General features: G+C 46.4%; 1 protein-coding gene across 3 annotated transcripts in view; it reads left to right on the plus strand.

The window, feature by feature from the left end:
• Nucleotides 1–18,637, plus strand: part of Csmd2 (CUB and Sushi multiple domains 2) — a 501,465-nt gene that overhangs the window by 278,042 nt on the left and 204,786 nt on the right. For all 3 annotated transcript variants that reach the window (XM_090335284.1, XM_090335282.1, XM_090335283.1), the window contains one exon: nucleotides 13,234–13,416. In XM_090335284.1, coding sequence (XP_090191410.1) covers nucleotides 13,234–13,416 — 183 coding nt within the window. The remainder of the gene's footprint in view (nucleotides 1–13,233; nucleotides 13,417–18,637) is intronic.

Genomic DNA, 18,637 nt, shown 5'->3' on the forward strand with positions numbered 1-18,637 from the left:
ACTGGATCCAAACGATGAACCTTAGATCTCAGATTCCTGGTTAGCTAGGATTACAGGTGTGAGCCACCAGCATCCAGCCATAAGATTTCTTTTAAGGAGAGGATTTATAAGGAGAAGATTTATATGTAAACACTGATTTGAAAAATATCACTTGATCTCACACAATTTGACAGCTATATGTTATTTTCTACCCGAGAATCTGAGCAACAGAGGGGTAAAGTCACCTGCCTGCGGTCACATAGAATCTGGGAATTGGCAGAGCTAGGATTTGGTCACTTGACTCTCTGACTTCAAAACCCCTGATTGTCTCCCCACAAGATCCTCCTCAAATGATAGAATTTCAGTTCCTTAAAAGCCACAGGTTTACCCCAATCTAATGTACCATTATGCACAAACTTGGATCCTATGTCTTTAGATATTAGAGTTTCTGTTCATTACTTCATTTGTCTGTTTCACTTGGCCAGTATTGACTTAACACTTGCTATGAGACTGATTCTATGCAGAATGCAGAGATTGTTATGACGAGCAACCTAGATGTGGTCTAAACACATCCACTGGGTGATACTGGTCACAGACTAGTATCAGCGGGCCTTCATGGACTGGTGACAGATTAGGAAGGACAGTCTGAGTGCTCAGAGACCTCACTAACCCTCATGGCTGTGTCAGGGTCTGTACACATGGGCAGCAGGTTCTGCAAAGATGAAACAGACTCTGGGATTGAACCAGACTTTGTGAATCCCAGCATGGACCCAGCTGCATGGCCTTGGGCCAGTCACATGGTCTCCCTGAGCCTGTCTTCCCACTCACAATACAGAGATAATAATGCCAGCCTGGCAGGGTTATTATGCCAAGGAGATGGGATGGGAGGAAATGACTTAACCTTGCCCAGTAGTATAACGATGCCTTCCCCTGGGAGGCCATCATTGTTGTTCTTTACCTTGAACCCTCCAGGTTCCTGTCCTTCTGGCTAAGCCCACGCTGGCTGGCCCTGACAGGCCCTCCCTCACAGCAGCAGTTCTAGCAGGGCCCTCCCTTCCCGGGCTAGCTAGGAAATAGGATGGTTCCATGTGCTGTGTGTAAGGTATGTAGGCTGTGTTTGTCAGCCTTTTTTTCCTGTGATGAAATACCTGACAAACAAGGGAAAAGAGATTTATTTCAGCTAAGAGTTCCAGGGGTTGCCTTTCAAATCTGCATTGATTCTATATCTTCTGTGAGGAGGAGCATGTGGCAGAGGCCCCCTACTCCTGGTGGACAGGCAAGAGAGACAGGAAGGAAGAACCCGGGGCAAGACGTTTCCAATACTCACCCCAGACACCTACTTCCTCCAACTAAGCCCCTCCCCTAAAGCTTCCAGCACCTCCCAGAATAATGTCACTGAGCGGAGCTAAGCCTTCCTTTCACATGTCAGCCTTCCATCAAACACTTCATTTCCATATTCTGCCAAGAGGCAGAATTCTGTTCACAGAAAGCTAACAGGTGGCATAAAGCCTTTGAACTTTGTTTAGTGAGGGGATCCTAGGGTAAGGGGTTTAAATCAAGAGATTTGTCCTAAACCAGACACTGAACTGGTGGCTCATACCTGTAGTCCCAGCTACTTAGAAGGTCTTCTGAGAGCTGCAGTTCAAAGCCAGCCTTGACAGAAAAGTTTGTGAGTCTTTTATCTCCAGTTAATTAGCAAAAAGCCCAAAGTGGAGGTATGGCTCCAGTAGTAGAGTTCCAGCCTTGAACAAAAAAGCCAGGCAAGTGCAGTAGGCCCTCAGATTTGAGTTCAAGCCCTACTACCAGGACCTTTTCCTTCTGGTTTTATCAGTCTTATCTTCTGATGGGAGGACTGAACCCCATTAGTCCTATGTCATAGTGGTAACAAGTCATTTCTTCTGTCAGAAGGTGTTGGATTGAGTCTCCTTGACCCTCCTCTGACCTCCTTCTGGTCCTTCCCTCCCTCCATGTACCCCTTTATCCCTTTTACATGACTCTTCATTGCCTCTTGTCAGGATCTGTCCTCAGCTTTAAGTCCTCTCTTTTTAGTGCCTTCTGAAGTTGGTCACATCTACTCCCATTGGAACCTGAACCCTAGAAACTTGCACATCTGTTCCCCTCCTGCGTTTCTGTCTACCGTTCCTCGCATTCATAGCTTCTCCTCAAACGCTTCAAATTGTGCTATGCAGCCAGGGCCCCATAACTACAGTGTTTCAACTACAGACCATGTATGTTTTCTCACAATTCTGGAGACTCAATATGTGCTATCAAAGTCTTGGTCATTATAGTATCCGGCAACGGTTTTTTCTTCCTGGCTTCCAGCTAGTCACTTTCTCACCATGTCTTCGTGGGACCTTTCTCTGGAGAATTCATAAGCTCTCAAATGTTTCCTCTTATAAATGTATAAATCCTATCCAATTAGGGCCCCATTCTTCTGACTTCAGTTAACCTTAATTACATCTATAGACCTCAATCTCCAAATACAACTGTACTCAGGCTTAAGGGCCCCAATATACAATTTGAGCAGAGGGATACAAGCATTCAGTTTGTAAAACCATCCAAAACTAAGATCACCAAATCTATACTGACTTCCATGGCTCCTGAACCTCATTTCTATTCCACATATGAACAAATAGAACCGCTATCAACTCCAACATGAGGCCCCATCTTCACCTCCTTACTTCTCTCTCCCCGTTCTGTTCTCACCAATTCCCCCTGTGCAGTATCCCCATTCTCAGCCCTGTGATCTAGCCCTCCTTCATCCTTCCCTTCTCCATGCTGACAGCACAGCCTGTCTTCCCAGCCTCCCCTCCCCACCCATCTGCCACATGGCACACAGTGATCTTCCCAGAATCCAACTCTACTGAAAAAGAGAAGACAAAAGAAAATTAGATTCCAATGACAACTTCTCATTGGCTCCTGTGTAAACTATAAAATCTTAAGTGCAGTGACATTTTTATACAGGGACATTCAGATATCTTCTTCAGCTCCTTTTGGCCCACTTTACCACCTCCTGGTACTCAGATCCAAGAGTCTGTTTCTATTCTCCGTCATTCCCATAGCCTTTGAGGCCTTTCCACGGGCCTCAGCAAACCAGCTCCTCCTCGCGTATGAGCCTAAGCTTCCTCGTCACCAAGAGTCAGGTGACCAGTCAGCTTGCTGGCTCCTGAGGACATAATGTGCTTAAGTACCCAGCATGAGGTCTGGGAATTAGAAGAGACAGTGTCAAAGCTTTGTTCCCTTCCTCTGTCTCCCCCAGGTCTGCAACTCTTCTGGCCTGCACCACTGCACCAGCTTTCATATTACCTCCGCCTCCATCTTGGCCCCACATTGATTCTGGGTCTTTAGGATTCCATAAATGATAGGTATCATGACTCCCCAACGATAGTTCCATAGGATGACCTGAGACGCATAAAGACAGAGGGAGTTCCATTCTTATCACTTCCCATCCTGTAGGCCTACCTGGTCCCCTTGTCCTTACTATCCCATCGGCCCCACTGCAGCAAAGTGATAGATGCTACCTTGGGGCAGGCACGATGCCTGGGCAACTCCACTCTTCCCCCTCATTCAGAGCCTGAGCCCCTGGGAGAAAAATGGTAACATGTACTTCCTAGAAATCCTTCCTGTTGTACTAGAAGAAACCAGGTAGGAAAGGAAACTCGGGATCTGTCAATGTCTGAGTCCTCTGAGCCTAGAAACTCAGTCTCTCCCTCCCTGGGGGCGGCCAGCTGTGGGAAGTGCATTCATAGTTGCAATTGCTTTGCTTCCCAGTAGAACAAGAAATATTTAAGGAACAGGCAATTAGCACTTACAAGAAACATTATAAAATTACACACAACTTGCTAACAAGTTTTCACATCAATCTGGATGTCTCCTTGCTTCCCAACTGGAGGCTGGAATCTGGCAGCCTGATGCTCAATCCTGGAGGTTGGCCCAGGGGAGGAAGGAGCAGGGAACCTGTCCCTGGAGATATGGAGGATCAGGGCTGGAGAGGGTGCAGGAAGGACGCCCCACGCCCAGGGTCTCATGGTAGAAACGAAGTCACACTGTTGACTCAACATTTTGTAAGGCTCTATGATGTGTTGCTGGCACTGCTCAGGACGCTGAAGCTCTAAAGACTGTCTCTGTCTTCACCTAATTCATCATCTGTGCTCGTCACATTGAGTAAGAGCTGAAAGACGGAGACATAGAAAGGAGCGGCAGCTAACCTTCCTAGAGGAGAGCAGGGGTGGCTGGTGGCTCTTTAGTAGAGCTGATATTGACAAGTGAGACTTACTTGAAGGATGAAAAGTTGGCTCTCAGACACCTCTGAGAGGAGGGACAGGTTGGTTCAGAAAGCTGACACTTGGATAGGGATGAAGCTAAAATCTCCACAGGAATAATAGGAAAAGTGAGACTTGTCCTCTACCAGCATGGTCCATGTCCCCTTTCTCTAGATGATAACTCTGGCAGCAAGCACAGGGAAGCCTTCTGAAAGCAGGGGAAGTGGACCCAGGCTTGAAAAGAGACCTGGCAGTACCTGCTGGCAGCACGACAGCACCACTGACTCTAGTCTCTTCTGCATCTTACCCTCCTCACAGCAGATCTTAAGCCGACTGCCATTTTCAGCTTCTCATCTGCTGCTTTCAGGATGCCTCTACTTTTTTGTCTACTCCCCAAAAGCTGAGTAGCCCAATAATTCCAGCTCTCACCAAGCAGAACACTAAAGAGGTCCCTAAGATACTGAGTTTCCGTGATACCTTTACATGATATGCAAGCAGTGGGAGCTAAAGCTTAGCTAGAGAGAAGCAGATCATATTAGAAAACCCAGTGGGTCCAGTCTATCCCAGACCCTGGGTCCTGGGAGACTTCCCAGCAGAGGATGATACACTGGAGTTTGGCAGGATATAATTTGCCAATAGGGGAGACTCTAAATTCATGGCTCTTTGCAAAGCAGTAAGCACTAGTTTGAGGGCTGAGGCAGACAGCATCGAGGCATCCATTAGGATGCCTCTCCTCTTCCATACACATTACTTTTCCCCAGCTTTCTTCAGCCAGTAACAGACCAAAGAGAACGAAGGAGGAAGGAGATGGGGAGGAAAGCCCCACTCACTTCATCTTTCCACACCTCCCCTCCCAGCTGTGACCACCATGAGTCTCTGAGCAAGCAGATGCATGGCCTCTCACCTCCCTGCACCTTTCCCAAGGAAAAGTGAGGTAGAATGTGATTCTAAGAAAGTCCAGAAGATCTACCCAGGGTACAACCCTAGTACATCCAAGATGTCCTTAGTCACTGGCTAGGAGTTTGTGCTTACTGAGCAGCAGGTCTTGAGTGCTTGGTATACATAAAGCACTGGACTGAGTTCTGAAGATGCAAACAGGATAAGAGATAGGCCTTGGGCTTAGAGTGGCATGTGCCCTAAGTTTCATGTTTAAGGCTTAGCCACTGGCCCTTCGTGGTCTTCCTCGGTGCATCTAGTCTCACCATCCTTCGAACTTCCTGCCACAGCCACTATATAATTCTCCTCTAGGCACTGTGCTCACATCCTTTGTTCCCCTTCCCCCCCTCCCTCCATTCATTCCTCCTTTCCATCCTCCCCTTCCTCCTCCTTTTTAGCACCTCCGAGGCGCTCACTCTGTAATCTACACTCACCAGAAGCTGGGATACATTTCACACTTTGTCCTCAAGAAACTTGATATTTTCCAGGGACAAATACATACCCCCAAAGTACAGCATCCCAACTAAAGCAGAAGTGTCTGAGAAGGGCAGGAACAAGAGGGAAGGAGCTCAGGTGTCTGCCTGGTGACTCTAGGCAGGACTTAGATTGGGACATCTTGTACAGACACCGAAGGAGAATTCCTTGCCTGGCAGATGAGCAGGAGGCATTCATTTCACAAATATCCAATGGTAGGTGCCCAATCTGAACCAAGGGAAAGCCTGCAAGACTCTTCAAACAACGGTGACAATAATAGCAACTAGGGAATATCACCTTGCTACTGGTTATATGCCATGTGCTAGACACTTTGGCAATCACCTTATGTACATAAACTCCTTTCATCCTCACGATGATTCTGGAAGGCCATTTTAATCAAAACTAAGAAAAACTAAGCATGTGCCTCGGGTCTAGCGCTTGGTGTCAGAACTAGCATTCGAGTTGAGCCCTCACAGCCATTGCCCTGCAGGGCCTCCCTGCAGAGCACTTGGTTTTGTAATGTGCAAATCTCATCTGGCCAAAGTTGAGACTGAGGAGTTAGGGCTTCAGCTGTGGATTTTCAGAAGCCATGAAGGGGCAACAGTGTGTCCAGATTTTAACTTCTCAGTCATCTTGTGCTGTTTCATAGAGTACAAAGTAGAGGGAAGTAAAAGGAACCTCCAAGTGAAAACTTCCTCCCAGGTGGGAAATGGTGACCTCAGAGGGAAGAGGTCAAGAGCAGAGGATGCTGGGATGTTTAAGGTGAAGAGCCAATATCAGAGGGACTTCAGGAGCAGTGGGAAAGAGAAGGATCTGAGCTGATTCCCAGGTTTCAGCTTCAGACAACCTCCATCAAGCCTACCCAGTGCTTCCAGCTAGAGGCTAGAGCTGCCTCTGCTGCTGTCCCTCAGACCCAGTCGTCAGTTCTACACCTCCTCCTGTGTCCTCATCATTTGCAATGGATTCATCTTCATAGCCATCTGTCTATCCATTCTCCTAGCCCAGGGCTTATGTAAGTCATGGCTTTTTATGTTAAGTGTAGCATTTGACACAATTTCCATGCAGTAAATATTAGCTGAACTCCATGCATTAAACCAAATACTCTGTGTTTTGGGCAAGGTACTAGGTATACAGTGACATACACTACTTAAATAGTGCTTGATTCCATACAGCTTGCCTTGTGGAGCTAGCTGGGCAGGGGAGGCAGGGGAAGCTTCCCCTTACCCTGGAATCAGCTTATGCCTGATTCCTGATCAGGGAATAGGACAATTTTTCCCTTTCCCTACTGCTATAACCCCAATGTGTAGGACAGTGACCAGTAGAGCCAACCAAGGTTGGTGGAAGGAAAAAGTGAATTGTCACTAGGGGAAATCGGCCCTTTGGGGGGATAGAATGGAGCACCAAGACAGAAGAGAGCCAGGTGTGGTGGTTCACACCTGTAATCCTAGCCACTCAGGAGGCTGAGATCTGAGGATCGAGGTTCAAAGCCATCCTGGGCACAAAAGAACCTGAGACTCTTGTCTCCAATTAACCTCTAGAAAATGGGAAGAGGGACTTGGCTCAAGGGTAGGATGGTATCCTTGAGCTGAAGAGCTCAGGGATAATACCCAGGCCCAGGTGTAAGGCGGTAGTCTTGAGCTGAAGAGCTCAGGGACAGCGCCTAGGCCAAGATCAAGCCCCATGACCCCCACACACAAAACAAAGATAGAAGTGGGGGTGGTCTCTAAGAAGTAAAGGAGCAGGGAAGCCTTACTGCCAGGAAAGGCAGCCCAGGCTTGGACTACTGTCTCCTTTCCACTGTTTCTTTTTGTTCCCCCTTTCTTTTCTTTTGTTGGTCATGGGGCTTGAACTCTAGGCCTGGGCACTGTCCCTGAGCTCTTCAGCTCAAGGCTAGTGCTCTACCACTTGAACCACAGCACCATTTCCAGTTTTCTGGTAGTTAATTGGAGATAAGAGTCTCATGGACTTTCATGCCTGGACTGGCTTTGAACCACGATCTCAGATCTCAGATATGAGAATTAAAGACATCAGCCACCAGCGCTTGGCTCCACTATTTCTCCTCCTCTTGGAGAACATCAAGGAGCCAGTGAACTTAATAGACACATGATGTAGTTCCTTCTGGACAGAAGTTGTCATAAAAGAAGATTCCAGTTCAGTGTTAAAAATTGAAGGAAAAAACATGATAAATTATATAGGATTCAAGGCATTCACACTCAGTGAGACCAAAGGACCAATATTCTTAGGGGAGGAGCATAAAAATGCAATTCCTATATGACTGTGATCACATAAAATAATATTTACCAAAATGAACTCCAGGAAATGGAAACAAGGCTTTTTCCCCTTAGTTGTTGTTTTATTTTCATTTTCATTTATTTGGGGGTTTATTCATTTATCTGTCTTTAGGAGGACAGAGAATGAACAAATGCAGCAATGGTTCTTACTAGCCACTTAATTGAAAACGAACTATACAACTTGTGGATTGAGGGGCGGTGGAGGAGGAAACTAAGAGAGTACAAGGGAAGGGGTGACATTGTCCCCAAAGAAATACACCATTTCCCTGACTTATATACCTACAACCCCTCTGAATGTCACCTTTAAATAGCAATTTAAAATGTTTTTTTTCTTAAAAATTGAAAAACTTGGGAAGACCCAGAGCTCAATCATAGAAGATTAAGGATAAAAGAGTCCGGAAAGGAAAGCAATCATGGCAGATTCTGAATCTACCATGCTTTGTAGATCCTCTTTGTGAGGACCTCACAAGCAGAGGCCTCCTGCTTCCCAGCTTACCTTTAGGTGGGCAGAAGAAGGGGGACACTCACAAAGCAGAATGACATTAAATGAAGTAATGGAAATTTTCTGTGTCAAAACCCCATCTGCCATTTTGGAATTCTGACAATTCAGACTTGGTCTGATCCTGACCATGAGGACCAAATGACAGGCCTCTTTCAAGCTGGCTAGTGGATCACAGGGAACCCTCTTCAGGAAGGCCAGAGTCTGAATCACTGAGTTAGCTCCAGAGTTGATGCTAGGCTTAAAGGAAAGGCCCATGTGAGGACAAGGGAAATCAAAGGACAGAAACCAGTCACCATCCTCTCTTCTTTCCAACCAACCCTGCTCTGTATTTCCTCTCCCCGCATCTTCTATAACCAGGACCTCTTTGCAAGGCAGCCCTACCTCCTTTGAGGTCACTGTCACCATGCTCATTTTTCTCCACACTGGATGAACTTCGTGCTACACAGATGGCTCAGGAGTTTCCCTCTCCACTGCTCATCCACCTGTGTGACCTTCTTTGACTTTGCTCTGTCTCCCAGCTCCCTGTTTTCTGCCCCTCCCCATCACTGCCATTGGTCCCTTCCCCTCTACTCCAGGTGTTGCCATGGCTTAGAAGTCAATCAATCCTTTACCATCTCACTTCCTTCAGGTCTTCTAGCACCTCTGAAGTCTCAAAGTCATACACGATGCCTTGGGGCCCTTGGTTTCTCAAGTCTTTCACTTATTGCCACTGCCTGCTTCTGTGGAATCTCAATTGTCCCATCATCTCCTTTCCTTAGCTATCCCTCAGCCAAACTTGTAGCAAGGGCATCACAACTTTGCCTATTGCCTTTTTGTGTCTCCAAACTCATCCCCTTTCCCATTCACCCCTTCTTGCACATCAGTGTGGGGCAGGAAGTCTCTAAGTGCTACTGGGGCAAGGCGCTCAGCCTGGCAAAGTAGAGCTCTTGCAGTGAGTCACCTCACCCTCAGTGGGCCTGCATATATGCACGCCATCAGTTTGGTTCAACTTCTCTTCTCCAGAGTGACTGTTGTAGACATTCATGTCATTGTTAAATCCTTATCCCCAGGACTAGCCCCCTGCTTTGTCCCAAGGGACCATGATATCCAGTTTCACCTCCACCCATCCTGCCAGAAAACTCACGGCAGCTACCCCTTCCCTGTTTCCATCTATCAGAAGAGCAGGAGCATCCATCCTAGTTGCTAAGACCAGCTCTTCAGCAAGCCCAGGATGCTATCTTCTCTGGATATCTGTGCTCACTTTTATTTCTCTTCCAGTACTTCTATTGACTATGGTTCAAAGCCAGCCCAGGCACAAAAGGACCTGAGACTCTTATCTCTCATTAACCTCTAGAAAACAGAAAGCGGGGCTTGGCTCAAGGGTAGGGTAGTAGCCTTGAGCTGAAGAGCTCAGGGACAGTGTCCAGTTTAAGCCACATGCCTCACCAAAAAAATAAAACCACTTTTAACCATTACTTTCCTTCTCAAAGCCATATTCCTTCATGAGTTGCTGCCTAATTTTTCTCTTTTCTTTCAAGGTCAAGACATCTTTTCACTGAATATCATCTGTTCTTCCCAGGCCATCTCTCATTGGGTGTTGGCCCCATCAGGACACTTAAGCCTATCCTGTCTGCATCATAGATGCCTTCCTTTGACTAAGCTGCTTTTCAGAGCCTACTAACCCTCTGCTCAATGTTCATCCTCCTCCAAACTTCTTGCCCAGCCCCTCGTACCCCCATGACGCTCCCCACTACATCTCTAATGACCCATTCTGGGCCCACAACTCTTCTCCTCCTTCTTGGATAGTCTGCTCTCATGGGATTTTTTAACATCCGTGCTTTCTTTCTCCCAGTTTCTATTTTTTTCACCAGGATTCTGCCCTGGGATTAAAACCCATATAGACTCTTCAACTTGAAAATACAAAAACAACAACAAAGCATGCCCTAGTGATGACCCTCCATTCAGACTTGTAGTTTTGTCTCAGGAGAGCAAACCCCAGAAAGTAGGCCCAGCCTTCAAGCATGGCAGACCTTTTTCCTTCCTTCTTCCTCACACCCAGTATAGCCTATGGCTTCCTTCTAAAGCAGGCCTCTCATCCCTTCCTACCTCTCCCCATGCACACTGCCCAAGCCCAGGGAAGAACAACGTCAGAGAATCCCCCTTATCCTACTATGAATTTCCCATCATGCAGAGACTTCACAGAGGCAGGGCCTGCATCTGTCCCAGTCTTCTCTGCAACCCAAGTGCCAAGCACAGAGGTCTACTCTGAGCAGACACTCGAGTGTGGCTGAGGAGAAGAATGCTCTCCTTAACTCCCTCTGGCTATCTTCAGACCATTCTCCAGACTGTGTGGTCACTGTGATCTTTCTCACATTTTAAACACTGAGTGGAAGCTCACTAACTCTCTACTACCTACCAGCTAAAGTCTAATTTTCTTAGCAGGCCCATCAGGACCTTTTCCGGCCCCATCTTATCCCCTTGTAGAAAATGCTCAAACTTGCAGAGAACAGTGTGTCGTGCACAGGAGTACAGAGCCATGGAATTGGGGAAGAATTACAGAAAGGGTGATATTGATCAAGATGCATTATACTCATAAACCCATGTGCTGACATTAAATACCTCTGTACAACTACTTGAAGATAAAGAAAAAACAAAGGAGCCATAGAAACTTCACAACCCAAGTCTGGTTCCTTAATCCTCTGTTTCTATGTTCTGTGACCTTAGATGATTGTATAATGTCTCTAAGCTTTAGTTTGCCTTATCTTTAAATGGGAAAATAGTACCTAGGTCTCAGTGACCAAAAGGTAAAATCAGTCAGTACACATAAAGGACTCACAGTAGAAAATAGGAAACCTTAGGTCTGGGTCCTGCCATCTGGGGGCAGAACCAAGCTTTGTCTCATGCCAGGTAATGATCATGAGGTCTCCAATGCCTGCAGGGACAGTCCTAGAACCCAGGAACCTGAATTGTGGGGGGAATATTTGGGAGGGGCAGCCTCTGCTTGCTTCCCACATCCACTTGTCACAGGAGCACCTGCTTCCTTCAGAAGCCTGGAGTGCTGGGACTGGAGCAAAAGGGCCATCTTCCCTGGAATGCTTATGAGTGTCCCCACCCACCTACCTGAGCATGCACAAAGCCAGCTCAGAAGACGATTCTGATATGATTTGGAGGGAGGGAAGGTAGAGGGTGAAGCCCAGGGATGTGTGAGATGACAGGTGCGTGAACTCACCTGTCCTTGAGATTCCTTGGATCTGGCACCTGGCCCTATAGATATACACACTCAAGGGCCCTTCATGTCTGACTTTTAAAATTCCAGGTCTCTTTCCCCCTTTTTGTCTGTCTGTCTGTCTGTCTGTCTGTCTGTCTCTCTCTCTCTCTCTCTCTCTCTCTCTCTCTCTCTCTCACACACACACACACACACACACACACACACACACACACTCCTAGCCACAAAATGCCTTTCTCTTTCTCTTCCCCCCCTCCTAGTACTAGAGGTTGTAGGCATAGCCTGAGGATAACGATTAGGAGGCTATGCACACATAGCAGAGCCTAGGACTACCCTGATACCTCCACACTGGTGGCAAGAAGGCTTTGCAGAATCAGCTGTCTCGGTCACACGCAGTGACTTCTAGAGCCATTTCTTCTGACAGTCTATACCACTCCACAGAAAAGTCTGGGTCCCTTTGGCTTCAGAATCGTGTGCAAGTCTGGCATACCCAGTGAATGCCTCCTGGTCTCTGTCTCACAAATGTAAGGATTCTAAAGGTCACTTTGACATCTTCCTCCTTAATGACTTTCTGTCCCTCCCACAGAATGCCCTCCTCCCAGGACAGACCACCTTCTTTATTTCATAGTACTAATTAAATGCAGCATGGTAGCTATGGGGGTGACTTTGGAGGAACTCCAGGGACTTGGCCAGGGCACACTCCTTCTGGATTCCAACAGACGCTCCCCTGAGACACCCAGCACACTGGGCTCTCCTATGGGCCCCATGCACAGAGCTGACTCTACCTAGAACAAACTTTAAAGGTTTACTTTGTCACTGGAGCAGGGTGGGATAGAGGTCTGGGCTGTGGCTCACACCTGTAATCCTTACTACCTAAAAGGCTGAGATCTGAGGATCATGGTTCAAAGTCAGCCTGGACAGGAATGTCCAAGTCTCTTCTTTCCAGTTAATTACCAAATAGCCAGAAGTAGGACAGTGGCTCAAGTGATAGAGCACTAGCCTTGAACAAACAAAAAAACCTCTCAGGGACCACAATCTGGCCCTGAACTCAAGCCCCAGGATCAGTACCACACACAAAAAAATTTTTTAGAAGTGTACTTAGTGAGTCCTTTATTTCATTTCACTGGCTACTATTAAATGGGATGAAATAATAATAATAATAATACATCTATTATAATAATAATAATAAATCTTCCCAAAACAGTGCATCTTCATCAGAAAGCAACTAGTACTGATTACCATGTAATGTCTGGTTTGTGACAAAGGCCACTGCCTTCTTGTCTCTGCTTGCCTTAGCCACTCAATGAGCAGGAAGTCTCCAAACCTGGGAACTTGTTAGCACCTGGGACAAATTATCCCATGAAACATGTAGACCCACCGTCTTCCCACAATGAAAATAACCCAGAGTCTAGAGCCCTTTATTTGGACAGAGTGACAAACGGTGGCATCCAAAGAGCCTTGTGCTTGGACAACATTGTCTCCCCATGTGACTCCGAGCAGTGACGCGTGGAGGGAGGGCAGGGGGTGCCAGCAGCTTTGAGAGAGAAACAAAGTCATTTTTGTCTCTGTTTTCTTGTCTTTCAGAGATCGAGCAGGGCAGCTGCGGTGACCCTGGCATACCTGCCTACGGCCGGCGGGAAGGCTCCCGTTTTCACCACGGTGACACTCTCAAGTTTGAGTGCCAGCCTGCCTTTGAGCTGGTGGGGCAGAAGGCAATCACATGCCAAAAGAATAACCAGTGGTCAGCTAAGAAGCCAGTCTGTGTGTGTAAGTGAGCAGAGGTGGCTGCCGCAGCGCTCCCCTAGAGGAGAGGCAAGCTGGTTGCCTTGGGACCCCAGTGGAGAGTGCTCATAGTTCCCACTCCTGTTGTTTCTCTTGTTCCACCAAATGTGGCTGTCTGGTTCTCCATTTCTGGCATTAACCATAGACTGGGGCAGTGATGGTCACTTTTGACCTTTGGGGACCATCTTCGATGTCGTCTTACTCTCCCTGGTGATTCTGAAGAGCAGGGTAGACAGACACCAGGGCATGACTCATGAGCCTCAGACCCAAGTGAGCCTCCCCTCCCTGCTCACCCACTCCTGACCATGTGGGCTTGGAGGGACTGGAAGGTCTCCAAGGTGGTAGCCTCTCTGTGGTTCCAGGAAGCACCTTGAAGAACATAACATTTCCCACGTGTTCTGCCTCGTGTATGGGATTCAGAAAAAGTTCTGGCTCTTTCAGAAGGAGGTTAGAGTTGATTGAGTCTCTTGCATTGAGACAGTGATGGAGCTTGTCATCCTTCCTCTTGGACATACCTTGGGGCACACATAATACTGGAAGTCAAGTTATGGAGGGAGAGGTGGAATATGAGGGACTTGTGGATGATGAAGGGCAGCCAGGCATGTCCTGTGTTGGGAAATCCAAAGTTGCAGCTTCTCTGGGTTCTCGTCTATTCTCCTGATCCTTGCCAGCCAACCTTCTCCAGTGCATTCCATGCGTTCCTTTCAGGGAAGGGCAGATAGCCCAACCCTCTGATTCTTCACCTCCTTCAGTGGGCAACTCAGGCCTTCTGAGTTCCGCATGCCACAGGGAGGAGGCTCCTGAGAGATGATGAGCATCTCTGTGAGGATGAATGAGAGTGGGTGGATGAGTTGGCCAGTTGGGTCACACCATAGTGCTTATGCTTTTCAAACAACAACTAGAAGAAAGATTATGTCTACAGACCATTTGTCATGACTTGTTAGTTTATTTATGTAAAGATTCTTCAGAGTTGTTAAAAGATCAGATCATTCGAAGGTATACATGGAACTAATCACCCTTATTAAAACAAAAATACCCAATTGCAGGGAATCTGCTCACCTCCCTTCCCCACCCTCCTCCCTCCCCTGCCCTCTTATAGTTGAAGAACTGGGATTTCCCAGCCAGTTGTTTGCCCCACAGCATGCTGGGAGCAGCAGGGACGGAAGGATCAGCAGAGTTAACAGGGCAGCTCAGGGCCAGCAGGAACAAAGGTTCTGAGTACTGGTGAACTGAATCCAGGCAGCAGCGAACAGAACAAAAAAGCTCTGGAGTTGCTGGCTGGAGTCAGTGCCCAAGGAAGCGAAAGTCTAGGTGACTGGTGCCTTAGGGACCATCCTCTTAACTTCTGAAATCTATTCAGATGAAACAAAGCCTGGAAGGGGGCCAAGCCAATTTCTAGGGTTGGGATCTGGGAAGAATGACTAGGCAAGGAAAGGGAGCCAAGTACTCAGGACCAGGACAAGACTCTCACGCCCCACAAACCAAGAGATATGGCAGTAAGCAGGATGTCACCTGGGGGTAGGGATAGGAGTCACCCAAACATTCCAAGAAGTCACTGACTTTCTGCCTCTTAGAAGTGGTTTTAGAATATTTTTCTAAAATCTCTTCACTAAGTACAAGAGACCTTTAAGTACTGCTTACCACGTCCTTTGGGTCTAAAAGCAGGGTGAGCAGACTCCAAAGAACTGGATACTGCTCGCACATAGCTGAGAGAAAAGAGAACAAAGCCATCCATGCAAATATGAATTGGCTCCAGACAGGACTAGGGGCCTGAGGCATGTTGATCAGAACTGTGAAGCAGATATTCTAGGGATGCTGGCATGGTGAGTGTTCCAGATAATTCTGGGATATAGAGGGTGGTATTCCAGGCATCTCCATCACTCAGCTGTGTCTACATGTTTGTGTGTAACAGAAAACACAACCTGAGGCCAAGAGATGCTGGCTTCAGGAGGAAAGCAGGGACAGCCAACTGTCCCTGTGCCTCTGAACCACATAGCAAGGTCACATGTATGCCTCGTATGTCTTCTCTCTGCTGAGTATCCTCAGAGGTCCTGGGCTTTACCCTCCAGATGCTTGTCATCTGATGGTAGTTAGGGGATAGTAACAAGAAACCATACATACCCTGAGATAACATGGAATACAACATGTGGAGACCTCAATTCTTGGTCTTACCTTGGCTTCCAGACTGCAGTCAGGATATATCTCCTGGATACTGGCTTCCTAATGAAACCAACAGGGTCAAATTCCCATTTTGACTACAAAAATGCTAAGTCTGTGTGATCATATTGACAGTGAAAGTTAACCATCAGCAGTAGCCCCTACGTGTTCTGCACAAAGGGTGCTTGGAAACAGCTTCATAAAGTGGGTCATTACAGAGCCAGTCATACTTTGATTTAGAGACACTTTGGCTCCTAACTCTGGATCAAAAGAAAAGAAAAAAAATCATGCTGCCTGATCAATAGAAAAGGAAAAGCACCTGTATAAGATCTGTAAAAGTATGAAAGAGAAAGGCTGTCTCTCTATGGTAGGGTGTTTATAAATGTACACACGAAGACTTTTAGCAAAAGTTGACATAAAGTGGCCTGACTTTTCCCCATATCAGTCACAATAAATATTAGTATTTAATATATTAATTAGCAAAAATTACTGTTCTCTCCTTAGGAGTTAGAAGGGAGTGGAGAAAATTATTTTGTTAGCTCAGATGTCTTTGGAAAAATTGCCCAAAGAAGTATGAAGCCATGCATTATTCTTTTTCTTGAAACATTTTCTTCAAAACAGCATCTTACTAGAGTATTGCCCTGAGGAGACCCACACAAGTATACTCTCCCTTCCTGTTTCCAAACATTTTCTGCAACAGGCAGCGACTTCAAAATCATTTCGCTAGCATTTGAGCTGCCCTCACAGTGGTAGACAGCCTTTTTTCCATCTAGGTTTTCAGGAAGATGAGATATTTCACAGTTCAGAGCATTTTAAAAGAAAAGATAGAGCCAGCTTCTCCCTCTCTTCCCTACCCCCCACCCCTGGCCCTCTTGTCCTTCTTGGTTAATTTTCATCTTCAGGGACAAGTGCTCAAAATCAGTTGGAAATAGTTCTACTCTATCCATTCAGTGATATTTGTGAGCGTCTACTTTGTGCTAAGTCCTGGGATTTGGAATCTGAGATGTTTAATCTCTGGCTAAGAAATTTGCTCAGCCTGGCTATTCCTGAGGAGAGAACTCAGGGAAGATTGCATGTGTTCTTACCTACCAGAATTTTTGCTTGTTTTACCTTATCAACGAATGGTGAGCAACTCCCACATATCCTCACCCAGCCTCATTCCTCCCCCAAAGAACTACAGGACTACTATGAGAAGGGAGATACAAATAAGTCTGAGGGTGGTTTGTTCAATCTTTGATGCTTTGCTGACAGGCCAGCAGAGCGCTTCACACTTCATAAGGAAACCAATTATCAGTCCATTAGCAGCCACTTTCAGAAGAAGTTTCAAAATAGCCTCCCCTAGAGATGTGCCAGGACCAGAGATGGGCTCACTTCCCTCCACCATTTTATAAAGCCCCATAATAAGGTGTGAATCCTAAGTGCTCCAGCCTTAATGTATATGGCATAGGTGTGAAATGAGAAGGCAAAACCTCCTAGGACCTACACAGTTTGAGTTACAGTTGAGCAACTGAATCTCTAGAGGTCACAGGAGGGAGAAACGTGGTCCTTTGGTGCTTAGAGATGTCACAGAAAGTTCAAGCTTGGCTTTCAAGAGTTGGGAAGGAGGTGATCCTTGTAGCAATGCTCTTACAAATGGCTCTCCTCGTATCCTCCTGTCCTTTCCCTTCACATCCTTTCCATTCCCTCTACCTGTCACCCTGGAGGAAGACCGACATGCTCACCTGTGCATACACAGAGTTCTGGAAAAAGATAGATTGAGTCAAAGGTCATCAGGAACTGTCCACTCCTGTGAACCATTATTAGAGTGTAGAGTTTATCCGTATCAGTACTGTGGGTATTTGGGGTTCAGATAATTCTTAGTGTGGTGCCATCCAGGGCATTGCGGGATGATTTAGCACCAACCCTGTCTTCTGCTGAGTAATTGCCAGTAGCATCTACCCTTACATACCAGTTGTAACTACCCAGAGCACCCTCTGACTTTTCCACATCTTGTCTGGTGGAAATCTCATGCTGGATAAAGAACTTGCCTTCTCAAACATAAAGACCCCTATTGATTTGCATTTTGAGGCTATGATTAAGACCTCAGCATTATATTGGTGTAGGCATCCAAGACGAGACGATGGTATCGTTTTCACACATTTATGTTATTGGGAAGGTAGGAATCTTTCTTGCCACTTTGCAGACTATTTATAGATAAAGATTAAATTCAAGACGAAAAAGGTATTTTTTTAAAATTGAATTCCAGGAATTAAGGGCTAGAATTTGAGCTGTCTGTTGACAGCAACAACATGAAACCAAGTTTTCACTCCAAGCCTGTGTTTTTTCCATTGCACCTGCTTTCTAGAATCCAGAGACTCAACTGGAGAAGCAAGGACAAGGAAGGAATCCTTAGGACAAAATACCCAGGCTGGAGCTCAGAAGCACACTGTTGGCTGGATTACCCTAGGACGTAATGAAAGTTGACAGGAATTAAATGGATTCATGAAATATAGGTCCCAGACCCTTAGTGGAATGATATTGTGTACCTATGTGCAACCTCCTGGGAAAAAACTTTCTCCTAGTCTTTACTTTTTATCTTTATTCTGCCCTACCACTTACCTCTCCATCTTGATATTACAAGCGGCTACTATGCATAGTATCAGAGGCATAAGAGGGGTGTGACTCTTCTTATTCAAACTAGAAGATCCCAGAGAAGACCCTGTTCAGGGTAGATGGTGATGTGTGGAATGCCATGTCCTCATTTTGTGCCCTAACACCAGATCCTCAAGGATCTAGAGCTCAATGGTCAAAATTCACTACAGGCTTTTGGTAAGATCTTGTATTTTCTTTTAAATTCTATTATCAAGTAGTTGTACAAAGAGGTTACAATTCCATAAATGAAGTGAAGACCACAGTTTATCTTGATCAGTATCACCTCTTTCATCATTCCCACCCAATTTCCCCCCCCATCCCTACCCTCAAGTTACATCCTTCCATTTTAACATACTGTACATTTCAGGATTTTCTTCCCCCCTCTGCCTCCCACTGGTCATGGGGCTTGAATTCTGTC

The sequence above is a fragment of the Megascapheus bottae genome, chromosome 6 (genome assembly GCF_031878675.1).
Source record: "Megascapheus bottae isolate mThoBot1 chromosome 6, mThoBot2.hap1, whole genome shotgun sequence".
Classification (NCBI taxonomy): Eukaryota; Metazoa; Chordata; class Mammalia; order Rodentia; family Geomyidae; genus Megascapheus; species Megascapheus bottae.